Source organism: Anser brachyrhynchus (assembly GCF_964034855.1).
Source record: "Anser brachyrhynchus genome assembly, chromosome: 3".
NCBI classification, from domain to species: Eukaryota; Metazoa; Chordata; class Aves; order Anseriformes; family Anatidae; genus Anser; species Anser brachyrhynchus.
In genome coordinates this window covers 23186585-23212386 of record NC_137696.1, presented here as the reverse complement: position 1 = coordinate 23212386, position 25802 = coordinate 23186585, and the positions used below count along the sequence as shown (strand labels likewise).

General features: G+C 39.0%; 1 protein-coding gene across 3 annotated transcripts in view; it reads right to left on the bottom strand.

Annotated features, from left to right (window-relative positions):
• Positions 1-4198: 4198 nt before the first annotated feature.
• The window catches only part of LIN9 (lin-9 DREAM MuvB core complex component), a 44182-nt gene continuing 22578 nt past the window's right edge, over positions 4199-25802 (bottom strand). For all 3 annotated transcript variants that reach the window (XM_080587206.1, XM_080587205.1, XM_080587207.1), the window contains 9 exons: positions 22756-22913; positions 21441-21574; positions 20332-20451; positions 20061-20162; positions 14946-15026; positions 11527-11652; positions 11003-11185; positions 10811-10908; positions 4199-9640 (listed from right to left, as the gene is read on the bottom strand). In XM_080587206.1, the coding sequence (XP_080443332.1) occupies positions 9535-9640; positions 10811-10908; positions 11003-11185; positions 11527-11652; positions 14946-15026; positions 20061-20162; positions 20332-20451; positions 21441-21574; positions 22756-22913 (1108 nt within the window). In that variant the 3' untranslated portion in view covers positions 4199-9534. The remainder of the gene's footprint in view (positions 9641-10810; positions 10909-11002; positions 11186-11526; positions 11653-14945; positions 15027-20060; positions 20163-20331; positions 20452-21440; positions 21575-22755; positions 22914-25802) is intronic.

The following is a 25802-nucleotide window of genomic DNA, read 5'->3' as shown; positions in this document are numbered from 1 at the left end:
TTGGATTTATGATCTTTGAATCAATCTGGCACCCCAGATGGGACTTCTTCTCTGTCGGACCGCAGGACCCGCTGGGAACAGGACTCCCTAGGGTACCCCCGGGATTTCCCGGAGGGACTCCTCGACTCAACGGATCACTGCGGAGGCAGACACGGACCCCATCACTGTAAGTGATTATATTCTTTATTTTGGTTTATTTGGTTGACCGGTCAGTTGGGGTCGTCTGTAAGTCAGAAAGTAAAAGTTTTCTGCAGGACGGCATTTGGTTTTTTGGAAAGCACTCAGTTGCTGTTGGGAAACAAGTAACCTTTGCATGCGAGGTTGGTATTACGTTGTGTTTAAATGTGGAACTTGACCTTGGCTATTGTCTTTGGGATTTTGATTATACTCTTTATAACGTTACTAGGATCTTGGTGTTATTGTGGAAAGCTGCCGGCTTGTATTGTGTAACAAGAAACATTCTGAACTGTAACATGGGGGGGCAGCAGAGTAGTGGGATTCCAAAGAAAAGCCCGTTGGGATGTATCTTGAGTCATTGGAAAGATATAGGGGGATCCCCCGGTGGAACTGAAAATAAGGAAACGTTGATAAAATATTGTAATCAATGGTGGCCACTTTATAAGTTGGATTGTGAGGGAAATGGCCACTGAATGGAACCTTAAATTATAATACTTTACTACAGTTAATGTTGTTTCTAAGGAGAGAAGGAAAGTGGGATGAGGTGTCATACGCAGATATGTTTTTCACTTTGAGAAACCACCCGGAATGGCAGAAGGAGTGTGGAATTAACTTAGCCCCACAGGATCCTTTGATCCTGGCAATAGAAAAGGATATGAAGAAGGAAGGGGCAGGAAAAATGAAAAGATGTTGTTCGGCGTGCAGTATCGGGCAGAGATGTTTGAAATTGAATGAGTCAGAGGAGAGAATGGAGGATTATGTCCTCCCGCCCCAGATAACAGAACGAGACGTGGGGGCGAGCTCAGGAAACGGCAGAATAGATAAGAAAAATGAGAGTTGGGGGAATGGAGACTTTACCCCGATCACGGCTCGAACCCGAAGTAAGGTCGGGCCCATCATTCAAGCCCCGTTACGACAGGCTATGGGGGCTAACGGACCAGCTCGGATAAAAGTACCTTTCACAACTGCTGAGTTAGATTCATGGAAGGAAGCTGTGAAAGGATACCGGGATGATCCAGAATCAGTGTCCCGGAGGTTTGAGCTGATTGTAAAGAATTTAGATCCCGATTGGAAAGATATAGAGATAATGCTGGCAGCATTATCGGAAACGGAAAAGCAACTGGTAATTAAGAATGCACAAACTCAAGTACAGACCCAGGTAACGTCAGGAGTTTTACCTGGAACTGTGGAGGTATATGTGCCCAGAGTGGACCCAAACTGGGACTATAATGATGAGGGTGATTATAGGTTATTAAAAAGATATCAGGAATGGATTAGGATCGCCTTGGAAAGTGCGATACCAAAGTCTGTAAACTGGTCTAGGTTATATACCATAAAACAGGGGCAAACTGAGACCCCGTCAGAATTTCTCGATCGACTAAGGACAGCAATGCAAAAATTTACAACGATAGACCCCTCTTCTGAGGAAGGTAAAGTCCAGCTAGTATCATTGTTCTTGGGTCAGTCTGCGGACGATATAAGGCGGAAGCTTCAGAAAATGAAAGAGCCGGATGTGAGAGATTTAGAAAGGCTGGTGGAAGAGGCATGGAGGGTATTCAGGAATCGAGAAGGGAATGAGAAACAAAGGCTGGGTAGGGCTATTGCTGCGGCAACTGTTGCGGCCTTACAGAGGCAAGAAGAACCTTTTCGGGGAAAAGGAAGAGGGAATGGGATAAGGGGAAGGTCAGTAAAGCCTCCCCTGAGACCGAATCAGTGTGCATATTGTAGGGAAGTGGGTCATTGGAGAAGGGAATGTCCGAAACAACGGGAGAAGAACAGGTTGATGGTAGCTAGTGTATCTCCCGACCAATGAAGTGGACCGGGGGATTCTACCCTAGCAGATCCGCTGGTTAAAATTAAGCTAGGGAAATCAGGACAGGAAGTGGAGTTTTTAATTGACACAGGAGCGACTTATTCTGTGTTAAACCAGAAATTGATACCAGAGGATGAGGATTTTGTGACGGTGATAGGAGCTACAGGCCAGCACGAGAAAGCCTTTTTCCTAAGGCCTTTAAAATATAAGTTAGGGAAACAGATGGGAATACATAGGTTTTCATATTTACCAGGATCCCCGAAGTCTTTGCTGGGGCGAGATTTACTAGAACAATTAGAAGCGGAAATTGTCTTTGAAAAAGGGAAGGTGGGGTTAAAGGTGAGAGAAGAAAAGCTGATAACCGCGCTAAGCTTAACGCTGATACAAGCAGACCCCATCGGTAAAGTACCTTCGGAGATTTTAGACCAAGTTTACCCAGGAGTCTGGGCTACTGACATCCCTGGGCGAGCCAAAAATGCAGCCCCGATAGTGGTGAGATTAAAGCCAGGGGAAAGGCCAGTTAAGATTAAGCAATATCCCCTAAGATTAGAAGACAGGAAAGGAATTAAGGGGATAGTGGATAAGTTTTTAAAACATGGACTGCTGGTTGAGTGTGAATCTGAATATAATACTCCTATACTACCAATTACGAAGCCAGATGGGAAGAACTATAGATTAGTGCAGGATTTAAGAGCTATAAATAAGATCACTGAAGATATACACCCTGTGGTAGCCAACCCGTACACATTACTGACTAAATTAAAAGATAATTTAGTTTGGTTTACCGTACTGGATTTAAAAGATGCCTTCTTCTGCCTGACTTTAGCCCCAGAAAGTCAGAAGCTTTTTGCTTTTGAATGGGAAAATCCAGACTCAGGACGAAAGGCTCAATTGACCTGGACTGTATTGCCGCAGGGATTCAAAAACAGCCCCGCGATTTTTGGGAATCAACTAGCAAAAGAGCTTGAGGTTTGGGAGGCCCCAAACACCGAAGGAGTTCTGCTGCAATACGTTGATGACCTTTTGATAGCCACTGAGAATAGGAGCAGCTGCATGCAATGGACGATAAGTCTCCTTAATTTTCTGGGTTTGAATGGGTATCGAGTCTCTCAACAGAAGGCTCAGCTGATTCAGTCACGTGTAACTTACTTGGGGTTTGAGATTTCAGGGGGACAAAGGGAGTTAGGAACAGAACGGAAAGAAACTATCTGCCGTACCCCAGAACCACAGACCATTAAGGAATTACGAACTTTTCTAGGGATGACAGGTTGGTGCCGTCTATGGATTAATAATTATGGACTAATTGTAAAACCCCTATATGACCTCATCAAGAATAACCAATCAAAATTGGTCTGGACGGGGGAAGCACGGGCTGCCTTTAAGAAGCTTAAATTGGAGTTAATGCGAGCACCAGCTTTGGGTCTACCGGACTTGTCTAAACCCTTTTGGTTGTACTCCTATGAGAGACAAGGGATGGCTCTGGGGGTGCTGGCACAGAAGCTGGGCCCCTACAGGAGAGCTGTGGCCTACTTCTCTAAACAACTGGATGAAGTAAGTAAAGGTTGGCCGGGTTGCCTTCGAGCGGTGGCCGCTATCATCATGAATATACAGGAGGCTCGGAAGTTCACTATGGGACAGAAGATAACCGTGCTGGTATCACACACTGTCTCGGCAGTCTTGGAGCAGAAAGGGGCACACTGGTTATCCCCTCAAAGATTTTTAAAATACCAAGCAATACTGGTGGAGCAAGATGACGTAGAAATTGTGGTTACTAACATTGTGAACCCAGCTTCTTTCCTTAGTAACGCTCCTGACGAGCCAGTGGTCCACGATTGTATCGAAACTATGGAAACTGTGTATTCTAGCCGACCAGATCTCAAGGAGGAGCCCTTGGAAGACGCGGACGAATCATGGTATACTGATGGAAGCAGCTTTGTGAAACAAGGACAACGCAAAGCAGGGTATACGGTGACGACCACTCAACAGGTAATTGAGTCGAAACCATTACCCCTTGGGACGTCTGCTCAGAAAGCAGAAATAATTGCCCTTACGCGGGCATTGGAACTAGCAGCAGGAAAGAAAGTAAATATCTGGACAGACTCTAAGTATGCATTTGGTGTGGTGCATGCACATGGGGCTATCTGGAAGGAACGAGGATTATTAACGGCCCAAGGAAAACAAATAAAATATGCTGAGGAGATTTTGAAGTTGTTGGAAGCGGTAAAGCACCCAGAGAAGGTGGCTGTTATACATTGCCGGGGACACCAAAAAGGAACCGCTGACTTCGAGGTAGGGAACCGATTGGCTGACCAAGAAGCAAAAAGGGTGGCCGGATTGGCTGAGGCAGAAGCGCTCACTTTAATACCAGACGGTAAAATACAAACTTTAGGTGAAGGACAGGAACCTAGGTACACACAGGAAGATCAAAAGTTAATTGGGGACCTGGGAGGAAAAGCAAGGAGTGATGGATGGGTATACCTGAAAGATAATAGGGTTGTACTACCCTCTAATTTAATATGGCCTATGGTCATGGCAGAACATAATAAGACTCATTGGGGAGCAGACACCTTATATAAAAATCTGAGTCGAGTCTTGGTGGGAAGAAATCTGTATACTACGGTAAAACAAGTAACCCAGCAATGCAGTATTTGTTTGCATCATAACCCTAATACAGAAAATAGGGTAAAGTTCGGAATAATCAGTAAAGGAAACTATCCAGGACAACAATGGCAGATAGATTTTTCAGAACTGCCAAGAAAAGGGGGGTATCGATACTTGTTGGTTTTGACAGATACTTTTTCCGGGTGGCCGGAGGCTTTTCCCTGTCGAACCAACAAGGCAAGAGAAGTGGTTAAGGTTTTACTGAATGAGATAATACCGCGTTTCGGAATTCCGGCAGCAATGTCCTCGGATAGAGGCTCTCATTTTTGTGCGCAAATAGTTCAAGAAGTAAGTAAGGTCTTAGGGGTAGACTGGCAACTCCATACCCCTTACAGACCACAGGCAAGCGGACAAGTGGAAAAGATGAATCATCTAATCAAACAACAAATAGCCAAAATAGGACAAAAGACTAATTTATCATGACCTCAGTCTCTCCCTTTGGCTTTACTTAGAATTAGAGTAAAACCACGGACAAAGGAAAATCTAAGCCCTTTTGAAATATTATACGGAAGACCCTATCAGTTTTTGTTCAGCGGGGAGGACCTGACGCAACTGGGGTCGGGATACTTGTGTAATTATTTAATAGGACTCCAAAAACAGTTGGATCAAATATCTAAAGTTGTCTCAGGAACCAGGGCTAGAGGGCTGGACCAACCAATCCACCCCTTTAAACCTGGGGATTATGTGTATGTAAAAGCATTTGCAGGTCGCCCTTTGGAAGAAAAGTGGACGGGACCATACCAGGTGCTGCTGACAACACATACCGCCATCAAGATTAAGGAGCAGACGGCCTGGATCCATTATTCGAGAGTGAAGAAAGCTCCAAAAGCCCCCTGGAAAGTAACGCTGGGTGACGGTGAACTGAAACTAAAGTTCAGTCAAGCGAAATGAAGACACTATGGTCAGGAGTATTTAGTAATGTAGTTAGCAGAAATTTAGTTAACAGAATTGTTTTATTTCTGTGGCTTATAGTTGTAATTGTGATTCAAGAATTGGAAGGTGCTTCTATGATGATAGAGAATGGTGGGTGGCCTTGGTCTGAAGCCGTAACCACAGAGGATAAGAGCAATCATCCTTACTGGCATTGGGAACTAGCCAATGGCAAGTTTCAAAGGTGTTACCAATATGGGAAAAGGCTGAAGACCAGGACCACAGACTAATAATAGATGCACTTAGTATGGCGCAAGATAATGTATCTTTAGCTCTTAGTTGTATACAGGTACAGTTATGGATGCAGGCAACGGCTGCCTTGATCATTAGGGAAGGAAGTGAAGGCATTTTTCCGGCTGAAGTCCGAAAGATTGTTTGGGACAATGCCAATGATTTTGAAAAGAAGTTCCAATCTTGGTGGACTCTGGTAAATTTTACCTATGATCCCATTATTAACATGGCTACTGCCTTTGTGCTTACTATACGTAATGCTACAGTTTATGTTATCCACCCCATTGTTGCACTAGGGTTAAATCATGAGGAAACAGTGCTCTATCCTTCGGAGCATAGAACCTGGGCCCGGATGAAGAATGGGAAATGGCAGTCTGTGAATCTGGAATCATGTGTTACCCGGGAACAACAAGGATTTATTTGTGAGAGCAACACAATTGATGCTCAGGATGTATGTCTTGACACTGAGCAAGGTGTTTGCCACTTTGAAATTCATCCAAATACTAGTCAAAAGACTGTGCTTGTATATATTGGTCAAGGCTGTGTGTGTTTAAGAACTGCTTGTGCTTTTGTAGAAGTAGATAAGGAAAACATAACTCTACCTAGCAAAAATCACTTTAACTTTTGTATTTGTAACTTTGTTAGAATCATCGGGTGTGATTTTTTATATTCAGCACCAGTGGTATCCCACCAGTTGATCAAGTCCAACCACACAATGTATCACAAGTTATTACCCACACCTATTGGGATGAACCTCACGCTAGTGAAGTAATTACTTAAACACCAAGACCTGATCAAAATTTTAAAAGGCATTCAGGAAGATGGAGAGAAGACTTTAATCACTGTCCACCATGATACAAAAGAAATAAACAGAGTTTTGCAAAGAGTAAAACAAGACACAGATCATAGCTGGTGGGACAAACTCTTTGGATGGTCGCCAACTGCAACTGGGATTTTGAACACATTGTGTCACCCAATTATTGTTCTATTGATGTTAGTTGGTATAAGTTTAATATTGTCTTTTGTAATACTTGTTTGGAATTGGAAATTGTTACAACGAATGGCAATATTAGCTTCCCTGACGAAAGTACATGGCAAGGTATTGAGAGATACATATCGTAGAGGCTGGGAAGAAGAATTTTTGTATTCGGAAAGGTCTCTACCAACATAGAGGAAATATAGAAACAAACAAAGGTTCTGTATAAGATTAGTAAGGATAACATTTCATGGGGCTTTGAGGAAATATGGAATAAGTTAACCTCATGGTTACCCAACTTTCAATAGTTAGAACAAGTTTTTACTGATCTGGTTATGTTATTGGTAGTAGGAATATTTGTATGTATGTCACTGCGATACTGCTAATGATAAGGGCATGCAATGCAAAAGAATTTGCATGGGGAAAAGAAAAGGGGGGATTGATTAGGGAAGCTGAGGCGATTCCAGATAAGAAAGGGTTAAGAATGAAACTATTAAAGGAGAACAGAACATTAGGTGTAGGGCAGGAAACAGATGTACGGACAATGTATCTCAAAATAGGACATACGGGCAATATATCTCGAACAAGACATTGGAATCCAAGATAAGAAAATAATGAGCAGAAGATTCGAAGAAAAAACAGTCCTTGCGGTTAGGAAGAAAGCTAATTCAGCAGAATCCTGACCAAGGGTGAAAAGTACACTGTGAGGAAGACTTATGGCCTTCCTCTCTGAGACCACCGACCACAGCTCGACGACCCCTGCCCAAGACCACTGAGAGGATCTGCGCAGGCGCAGGACACAAAAAACTGATTAGCATGAGAAGCGAGAGTAGGCGGGGTTAGATAATGAATATGTATAGGCGTTAATAAAATATTAATCACTGTGATGTATAAATTTGGGACGGCTTTTCACTTCGGGATGCACGATAGGCGGAAAGATCCCCCGTGCATCCGGCGCCGTCAATAAAGAATAAATCACTTAAAGAAATTGGATTTATGATCTTTGAATCACTGGTGCACCAGTAGGTTTTTATGAGCACCACCTGACAAGGCTAGGGGTGGGAGTAAAGAGCAAGAGGATGGTTCTTTTTCCCTGAGTTGGCTGTAGATCATGTTAGTTACTGTCAGGCTAAGCCTTTGTGCCTTAAATTAGGCCTTGACACTTTCTCCGTTCAAATGAAAAGCGTGGTGGCTGGGGACCTTTCTGTCCTCTTTACCAAACAGATGGTAACCCCACAAAACACAGGAACTGCAGGGACCGCTACAGCGGTCTGTTACATTACAAGAGGTAAATGTCCACGGCTAACTCAAGCAAAATTACTGTTTAGTATTTTGGAATACGCCTTGTAAGTTTTGTAGGTATCTTTTAAAATAGCTGCTCACCTTGTTCTCCAGCACATAACATTTCATTTTCAGAAATTAAATTAACTTCTGTTGAAAAATGACCTGAAACGATCCGCCAAACGTTTGCATTTTTGTGAAATATATCAACTCTCATAGGTCAATTTATTCAGTTACAAATTTCACTGAGAATAAAAGATTTATGCATTTCTCTTAATTAACAGAACAAGTTTAGCTAAATATAAACTCTGCACTAAAGTTTTGCAGTGGCACAATACCAACACAGAATACAGAAGCATCTTTAAACTATACAAAATTTTAAAATTGAAAATAATCCTGTTTACATATTCTTTATACATTAACATATAAAAGACCTCATTTAATGAGGCATCTAAAAGAATGAAAAACATCTCTACACCTATCTTTGAAAATTCATATCTGGAAACGATTCATTACACAGAAGCTTTACAAGACTATTTAAACAAACCAATACATACTTTTTACAAGATTAACATTCCAAAATTTACTCATAGGCAGGTTGTCACTTTTTATTTTTGCAGTTTACCTCACTGGTTATATTTCACTATAAAAATCTTCATATTTATATATGTTGGATATTGTTGGATAACCAGTAATCTAATTCAAAAGTTGTGCAAAACAAACAAAAAAGTTGGAAAAACTGTATGTTTAACCAGTCATGTATATAAAATACCAACTAAAACACTTCCTTTGCCCCATGTAAAGGAAAAAAACATAACGACTTTCTGAAAAGTTACATTTTTATATTCCTTCATTAGACTCCTTATATAAGTTATGATAAATTAAAAGTTCCAATAAGACGCTGACTGATCTATAGATCTGCCCAACATCCCCTAGTTTGCAACTTCCGTTCACTGTCCATATCCCACTGCTGCTTCTTCAGATCAGGAACACTCAGCTTGTGCTGTCACCGTACTAGCTGAAGGGTGCAACGGCAACTCTCGGATACCTACAGGAGTGTAGCTTTAAGGAACAAAGACCTGCCATATGGCTAACTGATGTGAGCCATTTCCTCTTCATCATTTCTAACACACTAGGAGAGCCAATGAGAAGAGGTGGGCAGAATTAATCTGAACTTTTAAAACTAAGTTCAAATTATATGAAAATATATTTCCAGGTTTATTATAATAAATGCAATTACTAAGAGATTACCAGTTAGCAAAACTATTGTATGTGAATAACAAATGGAAAAATCTAACATAACGTTGGCCAGTAATGCTGGTTTTCTTAAGAAGCAGATATATTTAAAAGGGTCCTTTCTGAGAGGTTTTCTTTTCCCTTATCTTCTGGCAGTTAGGATATTTGGTGAAGCCTATGTAAAGGAGGAGGATTTTCCAGAACTACTTGCTGTACACTTAGAAAATTTTCAGTCTCTGTTGGTATTATTAGCTGCAAAGGCATGTAAGTTTCCCATCTGGCTCAGACCACTCTGAATATGTGCAACATGGATCTCCACATTATTCTGAAAACAACTACAGGGGAAAAGAAAGAAAAAAAAAGGATTAAACCTCTTAAGTAAAAGTCACATCTGAGTATTTCTACAAGTTACAAACACAGATTCAGATGAATGAGTGAGTACTACATACTCATGCACCTTAATAAAGACATATGAAAATAGCACTTGTATAAACAGCTGTGTGAAGTCAGACTTACTGACTTGGGTGTTTTAAAAATGACTGTAACATGGTTGGAGTTAATGAAGCAAAAACACGGTGAAAAGATGCTAAAATACCCAAGCTAAGTACACTGAAATGAAAAGATCATCACCTTCTTAGCAGTGTTTATCAGTTGATCCATTCCAACTTTTGACTTGCAGTGTTGATTACAGAGAACTTTCACTAATATTTGGATTTTATTTTTGCTTTTACCAAAATAAAAGCGTGCTATAAAACATTTTTTTTTTAATTTTAAATCAAAAGGCCGTCTTACTATCTTTGCAAAAAAAAATTCATGCACGTAGCCTCCCATTATTACGTAGCAGTATGAATATGGAAATTATAAGGAAACACTTGGCATTTAGGTAATTTTTTAAAATTATGTAACTCAGCAGCTATATAACTGAAAAAATCCTGGTCACAAATTCTTGGAGACTGCAGAATACTCAGGAAAAGTATCACCACATTCTTGCTATTTTTATAATGATTCCTCTGGCACCTGCTTCTGACAACTGTTGAAATATGGATACTAGATTAAATGGGCCTTTGATCTGGCACAATACGGCTGTTCTTCTGTTTCTTCATTTAAAATACTGCTAATGGAAGCTGGTCATAAGCTATAATAATTGTCTCATATACCAGCTTTTGATATTTACAGACGAGAGATTGAATAACACTGCAAAACAAATACTGAAATTGTACTGAAGGTGATCTAAAATAACTTCTTGTTAGTTGTCCTGATTTTCTTGCTCTGCATTTTAGTTGTTGTTGTATTGATTTAGCACTTTTTTTTAAAGTTCAGTTTACTTCACTGAAAACTGCTAATTTCACACTCCTTTTAAGAAGCCCCCTTTAAACGGACCTTTCCTATAAGTAAAAGTTACCAGATTAAAACTCTTATAATGACCATTCACCTCTAAAATATATCAACAGTTGCTTGCTGGCACAAAATGTGTAATTAGGAATTAAATATTTAAAAAGTAATACCTGATATTTGAGGAATCTATTGAATTCTTAATGTCATTTAATGAATCCGTTAGTGATTTAAATTCAAAGGAATTCAGGTCACCTCCTTCTGCTAGACACTGTAGGAGAAGAAAAAAAGGTTCTAATAGTTCAGCACAAAGAAACCGACAGAGCTTTAATACTAATTGGAAACTATTTTTACAAACATTTTACCTTAATCTGTAGCAATATCGCTGTGAGTCTAGAGATAAGATCAGTTAAATTTTCACTTTGAACACAAAGCTGTCCTGTTGTTGAGGAATTTGCTTGCCTAACAATCTCCTGAGCTTCCTCTTCACATCTCCGCCTCAGATCTGTTGGTTGGTCTGCAGGTTGGAGGCCTTGGTCTGGAGCAAGCTGTACAGATAAAATAAAGAGAAATGAAGACTAAACATCTCCTTTTGCATTTGGTGCGTGAGTGAAGTGACAAATCATTTCAAAGAGAGTCCACAGGTATATAGCCTGCAGTATTTTCACTTATGTACATGCATGTTTATTTCAAAATTGGCTACTGGCATCAATAAACGCACATACATTCTGATAAGAGAAACAGAGAAAAGAGACAATGAAACTGATAGAGCTGCTACTAGTTTCATTTCCAGGTGAGCCCCACCCATGCCCTATTCCCAGGAAATATTTTTTTTAAACTTAGTTTAAGCAGAAATAGCAAATTCATACAGATTCCAGCAAAATCTTACCTCATAACAATACTGTTGAACTTTATGCAACACTTTATTTAAGTCTTTGTTTAGTTGTTCTAGATCTAGAACAATAGTTGCGTATCTCCTCTGAAACTCAATACTTATTGGCATAGAATAGGATTTCTGTGGAAAAGACAAAAGCATATTAAAATTAATGCAATACTTTACATACATACCTTTTGAACTCATCAGAACAGATTTTCAATTTAAAAATAATACTGAGATATTTGAAATCCCAGTGTCCAATAGAAAAGTGTTAACATGCAAAATCTTAAAACCTAGTAATGCTATTTGCAACTCCAAGTGACAACTGTGTAGTAACTAGCATGCTTTTATTCTCTTCAGAAAGTGCTGTGATAATCTGTGGTGCTAAATACTACAGATGACAACTGTGTTCTGACCTAGTTATTTCACCAGTAGCTGGGTATGACTTCTTTCTACCGAAAGACCTGCATGAACTGAAAATGATCCTGTCAGTAAGAGAAAAGTATAGGACAACATGGCCACAACCACCTGTACTGCAGGTGGGAGGTACGCTTGGCTAGTAAGTTAGTGGTCATCTGAGAATAATTCCAGTGCTACATACCTTCTGTTACAACTAACAGTTCTGCCAAAAAATAAAAGTTACTATAGCTTACATTTGGTAACGTAAGTATTTTGGATAAGCACAATTTCAAAACACAAAACAAAAAAAAAAACAATACAGTACTATTTTTCTTACATTGCTTTCACAGCATATCTTGATGCTGTTTGGGTAATATTTATGAAATTGAAACAAAATATACAAGATATTGTAAGTTTCCCCTACAAATGGCCTCTTTCATGGTAAGTTAGATACATTTCCACAGTTCCTCAGCCACAAGTCTGAGATACAGATACCTCATACAATCAATCCTATAGCCATAGATTTTACAAGAGATGAAGTAAATTTAAATGTCAAGAGCCTTCATCAGGAGGCTCCAGGCCAGAAACTCCAAATCAAGGTTTTAGTTATCAGTCCTGGATTAAGGACTTTAAACTTGACCTCTGAAATGATGCCCAGGGATTGACAAGTCTGAATACCAATTTAACAGTGCTTTAAACTAACATCATGACTTCAGAATTCACCTAGCAAACAGGAAACCTGCATAAATTTGATATGCTTCTTCTGACTCTGGAATATAAGTAAATAATTGTAACTTTCAGACCTTCTCCAGTGACCAGCCCCCTCTAGAGCATACTGGCCTAATACAGGCTAGCCATGAAAGCCACAGGCGGTTGTGAACTCCGTATCAGAAAGAAATGGGTGAGGGCATTCTGTATTACTGAAGATGAAAGAAATATTTCTCAGCACCAGCATTATTTATGATCCAAGACCAATCCAAGATCTGGAAACACTGACAAACAGCTGACCTCACAGACAAAAGACGGATGGCTTTCGGTAGATGGAAACAGGTAACATCTCTTTCATGGAGCATCTACATGCTTCTCTTGGTCAACCAGCATCACCTTTACCTCATCTTCATTGCAGGTCCAGTGAAAAAATGAACCAGCCATCCTTTTTACTTGCATTCGTTTCTCCAAGTGGCTATCAGAAAAGTAATTACTGTTTTGCATACGTAACTTGTTTATAGCCTGCAACCAAGATTAGTATAGTGATGTCAAAATGCTTAACTGTTAGTAAGCTGTCCTTTCCCTGCCTCATGTAAATTTGAATTTATTGTTATTGCCAGATAATAATGGACTTCATTCAGTACCACTTCTGATTTTGGTCAGTTCTCTTTACTTCTATGTTGGACCAATCACTAAAAAAAGTGTCCCCAAATGACAGCGTTATTCTAACAATTTTTTGAATCTTATGAAAGATTAGTAAAGTCTGACAATTGAACTATTCCTGAATGAACTCAAAGCATTCCATTTTATGCATGTTCAGTTGTGATACTGACGTTCAAGTGGACTGGTGCCGGAAAGAGGAACATTCAAAGAAAATACTTTTTAAGGGAGAGATAGCGTATGGTAAGCAGAACAAATGTAGATGGGATTACCAAGAGGACCAAGAGTATTACAGACAGGCTAAGAACATGACCCAGTAGAAAGGTATCATGTCCTCTATTTTTATCAGGACAGCTTTAAATAGTGACAAAAAAAGTGTGTTACGATCGCTTATTTACAAAGCAAACAGCATAAGAAAGGTATCTCAAAGTCCTTATCTAGGCTATAACTGAGTTAAAATTTAATGTTTATTCCTGAATCATTATCTTCCTTATTGCTTCTTAGAATGCTCTCTCCATTTTGCCATTTTCCTTGGTATTCTTATTTCACAATAAAGTGAAATTTATAACACAGTAGCTGAGTGGCATGTTAATATCTGGGTTCTTGCCAGAGGAAGGCTCTGAAAGTTCAGCCCTTTCTGTGGATTTCTTTACCTCTGCAAAAGTACTAATATCTCAGTAGGAACAGAATTCTTTTTAGTTTATGAAGGGCTGGTAATTTTTCAATATCAGAGTTACGTGCTGCAATAACATGTTTTAATCTTGCTCCTTTTTGCATCTATTTTAATTATTATTTTTATTAAGCACAATTAAAAGACAAAAAGATAACGTAATAACTGAAATACTAACAAGGTTTTGAAGATCAGCCTTGGGACAGTAGGAAACAGAATAACAGAACGTGCAAATGATCACTGAAAGGACAAAGAGGGAGATCTTACTACGATAAAGTCTTCAACGTTCAAATATTTTAAATTAAAAAGTCAGCATTTTTGGTTTAAAGAAATAAAAAGGATTCCTTTTCCTCTCCACAAACTTCAGCGTTCTTTCTGTGCATTGTAGAGATACTGGCAGAACGGATGCTGGCAGACGGTTGAGACTGACACCTTTCCACATTCAAGTTGATTGATAGCCATGGGTGGTAGAAGAGGCATTCTTATCATTTTGGATTTACTGACTGATGATTAGATAAAAACCTAGCAAGAAAAACTGTTCTGCTGATGATAATTATGCCATAGCTGGTCTAGTATTGTAATATGAAATCCAGGTTAAGGGCATTCAGTGATGTATAAATAAACCCCCTAAACTGAGTTATTGTCCAGAAAGCTAAATAAATACCTACCTCCACAAAATAAAGATAAATGCCTTACTGTATAAACTGACCCCCCAAACCCTCCAAGTACATAACATATATCAATTAACACATAAAGGAAGCAAATACTATCCTGATGTTCACATTAATCTGTTTCCAAAGCATAATGCTTTCAAAGTGGAATCACATTTGAAACAACTGACCTCTCTGACTTGTCTTAAAAAAATAAGAATCCCACCACATACTAGAAAGCAATAAAATATATGGATTTTATATAGACTGTTTTAATTTTTATCTATTTGTATTAGCTGTTAAAGTATACCATAACTTAAGAACTGAAAAGAGAAAATTCTCACCAGCTTTTCTGCTTCCGTATTCATCTCTCTTAATTGTTTGATGTGTTCCTTCTTGATCATAAGGATTTTTGATAACCTGGTCTAAAACAAAGGAGCTAGTTTTAGAACAAACAGGTCCTTATGCAATTTTGAAACAGCACACAAATTCAAGATAATAAAATGTATGTTTCTTTCATAATTTTAAAATACATTTCTCAGTTGTTCTTCAAGCAAAGATGCAGAAGTAAAAAATAAGTAATACTAAACAATGGATTTTTTCAGAGATTTTAAAAGCATTTTCAAGTGTCCTAGATAGAAGAAAGCTAAAACTTATCAGCTGGAATTCCCTATAGAAAAACAATATATACTGTTAGAGGCTGAAGAATCAAGACTCTTCATGGTGATACCACCATGTGCTACGACTAACAGCCCGTGTCCTACCATAGCTTTTGCTCAGAGTTCTAATTCTGTTCTCAGCTGTGCCCTGGACTAAGCAGCAGCCCTTTATGTACGTTCTTGCAGTGAAACCTTGTCAATCTCCGGTATAAAGATTGAATCTACTTTATAGAGAACAACTCTGGTCTTTCCATTTTGCCCGCTTCTTTTATAGAGGGAATACCCTGTTTCTTCTGCCCTGTGAATCTACCAAGCTGAAGAGGAAATCACTTGGACTGCTCTCAACACACACATCACTTATAAAGCCATTCATATTCTCTCAGGCACATGGAGAGAAATTATAGCTCCACTACAACCAACAACAGTTTTATTATTGATATAAAACCTGACATCTTGTCTCCGTTTAAAAATTTCAAAGGGTTTAACTGCATTCTAAAAGTGGAACACGAGACTGGGACAAACAGGAACTTCTAGTTCAACATACATCTCCTCATCTACAATCCCCATCGTTGATTTTGAAGCTCAGTCTTCAGGCAGCCAGGTTTATTGCCCTCACAAATCCTAATGAAAAGCTCTTCCAGGACCTCTTTCAGCTAATTATGAATCTTCTTGAAATTTCCATGTTAAATGCATTCTTACTCACTTCATAGCAATTTGTTCTGACCAAGCTGTTTTTCAGCTTAAATACAGCCTGTCCTCTGTGTTTAGCCCTGTTTTCACACACAGTAAAAGCACTCCATTTATCCACCATTCTCTCACTAGACTTTCACAACCCAAGCCTTTCAAGTCTACTCTCCCATAAAAAGCTCCTGCTCTCTTACACTGTTGAGGCTCTCTGTATCTTTTTCTATTCGCTGTAATCCTTCCTTAAATATGAGCACCAGGACATCTACACCACTATTCTAAACAACATTTTTACCAGCATCAATACTCTCTGCCACAAATACTTTGCCAGGTGCATCTTATGAACTGATGACAAGCTACAGCCAGACACACAGAACAATACTGCATAGATAACTCTTCCAATTCCAGACATTCACTTCTGTCCTTGTGCTATCCCCCAATGCCCACGGTGAGCCAGCACATGCAGTTCTGCAGCTACATGGAGGACCCCATCAGGAAACTGAAAATGATGAACCATACATACAGAAAAGGCAGGAAAAAGAGTTTTTAAATCGTTGCTTTTGAGCTGGATTATCTTGTTCACTACCACACAAATGCTCATGTTGGCAAAAAACCACCTGGGAGGAAGGAAAGGATTGTACCTCATCTGACACCGCTGCCAAGAAGTTCCTCACCAAGCTATGCTGCCAGCACCACCTAACAACTAACACATGTAGACCTCTCTCCTTGACGAAGTCTGAGAGCCCCTAGCTTAGTGCAGGCTATATTACCTTGCAGGTTTGGGGGACAGGTATGCGGTGCTTCACTTCTATTTTGATGCCCAGATATATTCAAGGATGTGGGCCCTAGTTCTCCAGTTCATGACCTTGCATTTTATTTTATATTCATCCTACTCCCAGAAATATTCCAGTAGTCAAGATAATTTAATTCTTTCTACAAGAAACTGACTTTCCACCATTTTATGTCTACTAACTTTCTCCCATTGGTATATTTTTATTAAACAGAACTGCATTTTCATTTGCCAGTATACTTTAATTCAGGCCAGTCTGAATTTTATTCTAGCCCAGCAGCTCCATTTTCAGCATAACTCATCCTGTTTACTGTTATATAGTCCTCATTAAAGCGGTTTTAGTACAATGCTTTTCCACACCTTAAAAGACATGAAGGAACAACCCAAGCAGTATGCTTAGATTTGTACTTTATATTTCATTTTGTAGTCAAAAGAATATACAACAAGCATTTCAATGTCTGCAATAGCTTAATAGGGAATATTTCCAAAATTTTTACAAGCAGAAAACAGACAAAAATCCAGCATCCGCTCTTAGTTTTTTCTTCCTGTCTTTTAAGATGAAAAAATATTTATTTTCTCCATAGCAATCTGAAAGACTGGTCAACTTTTCTGATTGTTCTGTATTCCCTCTACTGGACACACAGCAGCATTGCAAACAATCTTTTTTGTCTTAGATTGTTTTCTTCCCAATATAAATTTAAGCTTTTCCCAAATAATACAAACAACAACAAATAAACAACAAGCAAACAAACAAACAAAACCAACCACAAACACAAAAACCTAAAACTGCAGCTGAGCACTTGGAAAAAACATCTTCTAACTTTTAGTATTGACTAGAAGTACAGACTTTGCTGAATAGTCGATTAAATATCAAAGGATATATATTGCATGTAAGGATAAAAAACTTTTAAAAAAATTTATTACATTTATTACTTGTTTCTTGATGACTTTATTCTCAGTCATAATACATACAAGCCAGGTAGATGACATCAGTTGCTCTTTCCTTATGCACCAATGCTGTAACCCCGTTGTAGAAGGCCACCAGATTTGTTCTGGCATTTTTTGCCCTTTGTGAAACCATGTAGTCTGTCACCAATCACCTCCTCATTTTCTGCGTGCCTTGGCATAGTTTCCAGAAGAACCAGCTCCATGATCTTGCTGGGCACAGAGGTGAGACTGACTGGCTCATAGTTCCCTTGGTCTTCCTTTTTTCCCTTTTTAAAAATTCAGGCTATGTTTCCCCTGCCACAATTTCTCAGGTATGATGGACAGGGGCATAGCAACTTCACCTGCAAGTTCCCTCAGGACCCACAGATGCATCTTATCCAGTCCCACGGACCTGAGCACATTTAGGTTTCTTAGATGGTCTCAAACCTGATCTTCTCCTACAGTGGGTGGTTCTTCATTCTCCCAGTCGCTGTCTTTGACTTCTCCAACTCGGGCAGTGTGGCTACAGCACTTGCTGGTGAAGACTGAGGCAAAAAAGTCGTAAGGAGCCTGTATCCTTGTATCCTTTCATTCCAACGCTCCAGTCATAGGAGCCATCCCACCACATCTCCGTAATGCCAGTAAGATTACACTCCTCAAAGCAAGTCCCATGGTCTAAATAGCTGAACCCCTGGCTGTGGCACCAGCCATGTAACCATTTGTTGATTCGCCAGATTTGACTGGTCCTTTCAAATCCCTTCCCTTTGACCAGGAGGACTGATGGAAAAACTACCTGTGCTCCAGAGTCCCTTATCGCTGTTACCAGGGCTCTGTAGTCCTTCTTGATACTCCTCAGGCTGCTCCTGGTTGTATCACTGGTGCCCACATGGAACAACAGCAGTAGATAATAGTCAGCGGGCTGTACAACGCTTGGTAGCCTCTTGGTGACATCGCTAATACAAGCCCCCATTAAGCAACACACCTGTCTAGAGAAGGTATCACATCAGCAAATGGGTGCCTCTGTACTTCTCAGAAGAGAGTTGCCTACTACCATCACCCATCGCCTTTTCTTAGTTGCACTGGTTGTTATAGGAGCAAACCGGGCTGCGTTAGTCAGCTCCAGCATCTCTCCTGATGTGACGGGTCTTTCCTCTTCAGTCTCCAGCGATTAAGTGGTTCTGCAATGGCACCTCAAGGTTTGGGGAAAATCTCTTCCTCTTGCTGGCCCTTGCTATTGCAAGTTTTCATTCTTCTGTGTTAATGGCCCCTCTGCCTGCTGCACGTGCTGGTTGGGGAGTTTTTTGTTTGTCTGTGGGTTCACTGGAGACTGTGCTTGGAACCAGCTAACTCCTTTGTCAGCCTCCCTGATGTTATGCAGCCTTCTCACTGCCTCCTGCAGCGCAGCCACCTGCTAGAGGTCCTCCACCTGGGCACACCTTTTGCAGGCCACAGGAGTCGAGGCACTTCCTGCAGTCTGAGGTCTTCACTGCAGCTTCTCCCTTCAGCAACTCTGTCTGTGTGGAGGCGCTGGCCATCTCTGGGGTAGATGGTGCAGACTCCCCACTTGGAACAGCAGCCTTCGCTCTAAAATTCGGCCTTGAGACTCAGGCAGAATGAGTACTCTTGACCAGGTCCCTGGGTGCTGGGTTACATGCACTTTGAGTGTCCTACTCAGCCAGTAGGTTGGCACTCCTCCATGATACACTCTCCCCGCACACCCACCACACACAAACTGACACTCCACACCCTGACTGCTGCACCAGACCGTGTTTGTAGCGCTCCCTAAGGGCTGCCTTTTGTACATGTAGGGGGTGGCTGCCATTGTTCCTGGCCCTGCCAAAGTACCACCAATCTCCCTCATGAGATCTGCTGGTTCCTGGCAGGTCCTGGTGCTCTCCTGGGAAGAAAAAAGATCTATAGCATACATTCAGGGAATAAAGTGGTTCATTTCTTCTCCAAGGCAGGTGGGACACACTACCTAATGCTGGATACAATATTATACAACATATGATAATGTAAGAAAGGCAAATGTTCTTTGCATAACGCAAGAATATTTTAAATCAAAAAAAAGTCTTTAGCATAGTACAAAGTTTGCAGGTAGAAATAATATATTTTTTTCAGACTAACTGGTATAGCTAAGAATACACATTTGGAGTCAAAAGGCCATCCTGAAGTCTAAATTAAGAGTAGCACATTTCAAAGCTTATGAACAAGTGAGAACAATAAAAAAAAAAAGGAAGAAACTCAGAACAAGCATTACTGGTATCTTCTGAAAAGTTCATTTTGATATCACAATATCACCACATAAATCAACAGGTGGTCATTTCACTGCGGAAGAATTAGAATAAACACAAAAAAGACAATACACAACAGAAGTAAGAGTTTCAGTTAACACTTACCACTTGAATGAGGAATTCTACTGGAAAGCCACCTAGTGTTTCACTATCTGTGCCAGAAATTTTGTTTTTCCATGAAGACTGTCCTAATAAAGGATCACTATCCTATAAAGAAAGAAGATTTCAGTAAATCCCTCTAAATTAAGCTATTAAATGAAATTATCGTAATGAACAACCTCAGAAAATTAAAAACTGTATAAGGTAACAGCTGCACCATGTATCGGAAAATATATTACTGATTAATATTACAAATTACATGAAATAAGTAACTTACTGTAATTGGAGACTGGAGTGAAGGTGTATAATGCAATCGGGGAGGGGTCATAAAGAACCTAGAAGGCCGTTGTTTCTGTCCAAAGGCAGCAATTGGCATTGTTTCATGGGGCTCATTACTCTGTATGATGGGAAAAGGAAGGACATACTTCAGGTGCTAGGCTAATTAAAAACACCCCTTACGGTATACATATTTTATTTCTGGAATCTGGACTAGCCACGCACATCCATACCCCAAACCCAAGAAACACTGAAAGACTGAAAGAGTAACATTTTGCTTTTGGGCTAGCAAGAGCTTTAAAACCATATTCCAATGCTGGAGTTTGCATCACATCAAAAAGCAAACCCTCACAAGAGTATTTCCAAAAATTCTGTTGGCAAGTTGCAGACAAATCATGACTGAACACAAGTTCACTAGAGGCTCCAAACTCTCATCGTAACAGAGACTAGTCCTCAGACAAGTTAGTTGTCCCTTAGTAGACTGAATGCTACACAAGATACTAAAGAATATGATGCCATCTAAAAATTTTGCAATCTAGGTCAGAACATTTAGCAGGAACAATCCATGGAGCTCATAAATTTGTACAAAAGCACGAGAGCTAGGAAATAACTACAATTTTTTTGACCAAAGCAGTGTCATCACAGTTAGTTTCATTACCACAGAAGCTTGAAAATTAGACTCAATCAACTCAATACTTGCTTCCAACTACCACAAGCCTTTACTCATTTTGTCAAATTACAAAGGATCACGTTTTCTTGAACATTTTCTACAACTCCTGCCTGGATCCCATAGCAGATTTTTTTTTGGGATCTTACACTACTCATTATACTTCTTCATACTCAACTCAGGCTATAACACTAGCTCTAGTAAGTTATTCCAGTCTGAGCCATTATGTTTGTATTACAGAAGGTTATCCTGCTCTATAAAACCATGAGCAGTATGAGCTCACTCTCCTGGAAATTCCCAGGCACCTGGTACGCTTGTTTCTATTTTATGACAATACAACCTGGATGTAACATTTTGAATTTTATTCTTTTTGATTAAAGGATAGAATTGTATGCTGTTTTCTTTCATTAAAACTATTTTAAGAATGTGTTGTTAATACTTACAAGAACTTCATAATCTGGGACTGTCTGTGTTCCAAGACCTGCCCTGTCGAAAGTAACTCTGTATGTAGCATTAAGAGTGTCCACGGCGTCTATTTGTCCTGTGAAGAGTCCGTCATGGACACCTCGCAACCGTGCTAAAAAAAAATATATAAATGAATAAAAACCAAAGAAATACCACAACACACACAAATATTATAACATTGTGATGCCAAAAACAGACTTAATGTATCTTTTGCAAGTAACCCTGGCATCATCCAATACGTATATATTTATATTAAAAACAAAAAACAAAACTGACTAGATTAAATGAAAAAAATCAAACCCTGAAAAAGAATTGTATGCACTAGAAATACTACCTAATTTTTGTCAAATTTAGTTTTGCAAGTCAAATATTTCTCAAATCTACTCCTTAGCACTACATTTATGTCTATGTAGAACAGCATTTAATACTCAATACCTTCTGACAGTCAGATTCTGCAGGCAAAAATCAGTTTCTGAGTGATTTTGTATACCATTTCTATTTGATGTCTTCCACTGATAACTGCATATTTAGTGAAAGACAACAAAGAATACAGCTCAAGGATACATCTCTAGGAGAGTAAGGAGATACAGCATTTTGCATGCCTGCTCATCAGCAAGAATTAAGGATAGTGATGCTGAAGATATCAGAAAGGAATAAGCAGAAGTGGCCTGAGTGGGCCATACCGTGCTCAAGAGAAAACAACCCCACACCACGAATAGATAGGATGGAGGTATTCAAGATTTTATGAAATTTAACAAAGCTCAGTGTTTTAACAAAGCTGAGTCATTTTCCAAAGGAATGTTTTTACCGGTACTGCTTTCTCAGTTCTGTGCAATTTTTTGTGTAAAACAATGTCATGTTTAACATGTGTGTCTGACTACACTGGAAAATTAATCGTATAACTGCTCTGAAACAGGTATTTTTATGTTTATGAAAAACAGAGCTTAAGTTTTATATTAGGTCAGATTTTAAACTTTCAGACAGTACTCAGCTCTTTGCATTGAAGTATCTCCCACTCCAGGATTTTTTAGATATACTAGACTTAAAAAAAAAAAAAATAATCTGGATTATGAACACCAGAAATAGTAAACCATAATACATTCATATCTCAAAACTCTGTCGCTGTTTTACAAATACTAGGTAATCCTCACAAGCACTTTCTCAATGAGCTAACAATAAAAACATACAATTTGTAATCTTTTAAATTTATTTTACCTACATACACTAAGTACTCTATGGTTTACTAAAATTTGCAGAACTTTGGTTTTCATTTGTTTGTTTTTAAGAAGTTACCTGTAACTTTTGTTCCTATTACAAGTGGTAATGGAATTTCTTCTGGAAGATCTTTGAACTGTGAAATATCTGCAACTTTACGCTGCTGCAAAAGCCTTATTTTCTGCCGCTTCTGTTTTAACGCTGATCTCTCTTCCTCAAAGAAGGCAGAGGAACATCTATAATACAATTAGGTAAAACTATACTTAAATTCAACACTGAAAACATACATACACAAAGACATAACAAATAAATAAGCACAGTTTACAACTCATCAAGAGAAAATGAAAAAGCTTGAAGTGCTCAAGAGAGAACAATTTCAGTGAACAGATTTAGACAGCCTGAGTCCCCAAAATTATCCTAGAATAACAGTTTACTTAAAAACAAAGAAAAAAAAACCAACAACAAACACAAATGCTGTTTGCATTAGTATTTCAGAAGAGTACAACTTTTTAGGACTTTTTCTACTTACAGTGATCCACCTGGTCTCACAACAAAGCTAAAGCAGGTCTCACATCCAGCCTATCCTGAATACTAGTTCAGTGTTTGTACTCAGAACTTACTGTGAGGTCTCTGCCTGCCATTTCTTGCCAATACAGAACAGAACCCATTGGATCAGTTAGATCAGTTAAACTGACTTAAACTGACTTTGTAAGAAAGAGTGTCAGGCTCAACATAAAACGTCACTTCCTTGTCTCTTCTACTTGCATACGTGCAGAGTACAACTCAGATACAAAAATCTCTATTATGCAGGTGAATTGCTCTGACATTGATCATAGTAACACTATAAATGTCTGAACGGGGGCTAGTGTGTAAAAATCAGATAACCTCTAACAGTTCGTACTTCACTTTGCTTTGGTCCCAAAGCCCTTACTTGTTTTTATCCATTTTCATTGTAATCTACTGATGCATAAGGAGAATACTAAAAGCATAAAGACATGAAGATTTGATCCTATCTATTGTTCCTTGTTAAAAAGGAATATAATTCTTGTGTCAACAACAGAAGCCCTTTAAAAAAGGAATACAGGTTGCTACTGTAGGTCTGCTTAATTGCAGAAGTAGTTATTAAAGAAATAATTTACTACACCTTTCTTAATTGCTTTACTGCAGTCAAGTGCAATTTAACCATTCTCTGTAGAACATCTATAGGTATATACTGATTACTGATCAATAAGAAGTGCTACTTTACAAGACTGTTTTAGAAGACACTGATACCTCCTCCACTGGTTCCTATCACTATACTGTCAACTATTTTCCATTTTAAAACCTTTCAAGATCTTGCTTCGTTATTTATCTATCATGTAGCACTGAGCAGTCAGCTCCTATTTGCAAGTCTGCTTATTACTCTTGCTATATGATGAAATAAACAATCTTATGCTTTCTGTATACGCTTCACTCAAAGAATTTCAAAAAGCCATTTTGCTAATCTCCAAAATTTCTCTTTCTTGCAGTATGTATGATTTCTCTTAAGCTGCCAATGTACTGAGACGATTTCCTTTCACACCAAGCAGCAGTTTCACACTTGCTGTCTATGTGCATACACATATTTTGCCTTTTATCATTTGCCTTTTATCTTATTCATGCTTTCAAAGTTCTTATGGGGCATGAACCATCTGTTTTGATCAGTATGTACGACATTAAACACAATGAGATCTAAGCCCCAGGAAAGACATACAAAAATGCATGAACAGAAATAAACTGAAGCTATGCTGTACTTCTGCTAGACCTGGGCAGTAATGCACTGCAACAAAGGTTCTTTTTCAAGATTTTCAAATCCCAATTTGTTGTGTAGTCTATAAACATATAGTAGATTGAGCAATTGTGGGGGTGTGTCCACTCACTGGTTTACCATTGAAGAGCAGAATTAATTTACCTTGGAGTTGTGTATTGCCTAGTGATCCTCATTAGAAATTCAAACTATCTGGAAACGGATATAGTAGAGATATATGGTGGTTGGGGGATTTATGCAAAGCTTATTTGGATATTGCTATTTAAAGACATTATTTGCCCTGTATTTACTACTGGAGAGGAACAAGTATGAAATAGGGCTTGTCATGTGCTCTAAATGTCAAGTAGCAAAATGCAGGTCAGGGCATTTCAATTCCATTGAGGAGAACAGTGACTAATCACAGCAAGACAAAAAAAAAAGGGAGGAAAAAAAAGGGCCAAGAATAGACGTAATCAACGACACTGAAGGCCCTACAACATAAACATTACGAATGTTTCTCTACTAGCCCAGATGTTCTCAAACAGACTCTTTCCCAAATGCTGTGGGTCATGGAGGTAGAAAGTATTTGCAATGTATTTCTGCCTTCTGTTATAGGAAGTCGCCAAGCCCTTCTCCCTCAAAACGTCCTTAAAAAAGGTCCTCTCATCTCTGTACCATTCCTATGAAAAAAAATGAAGGTGAAAACTATGGTAGAGATCACATTGCAACCTCTTTAGTTTTCCAGAGAGACTTATTTAAGAGGCTGAACACTCTTTTAGGCTTCTACCTTGGTCACAAAAGTTTGAACACGGGAATCATCACCATCATACAATGTCAGGACAGGCATATCTAAGCTTAATTCACATCCATTCCTATTTCACAACCCCACTGAAATTTATATAGAGTAGACAAGACTAACTATTACCTCTTCCTTTTCTTGGAGTATATCTTTCCCCAGAGTCTACTGGAATCTTACAAGCTTTGCAGGCTCCCAGGAAGAATACTGTTGTGCCAACCAACCACACTGTTGCTGGTGTGATAGGACATTTAAAGTAGCAGCAGACATAAGAAAATATTACAATATATTTAACACAAAATGGAATAAGAAAAAAGACAACCATGTGCACAGCTATCACACAGAGAAACTATTATTCTCTCTGCCATTAACACTGTGAATGTAATATGTCGTATGTTTTTTCCTCCCTCCAGGGAAGATACTAGTATGGCCATGGAATTTGCCTTACTTGCATATGACCGAGGACAGACAAGACATTTCTAACAGAATAGTAATGTCAAAAGACTTTGTCCTAGAACTAGATGAAAACTGTCTTGAAAAAGCATTCAACTGATTTAGAATCAT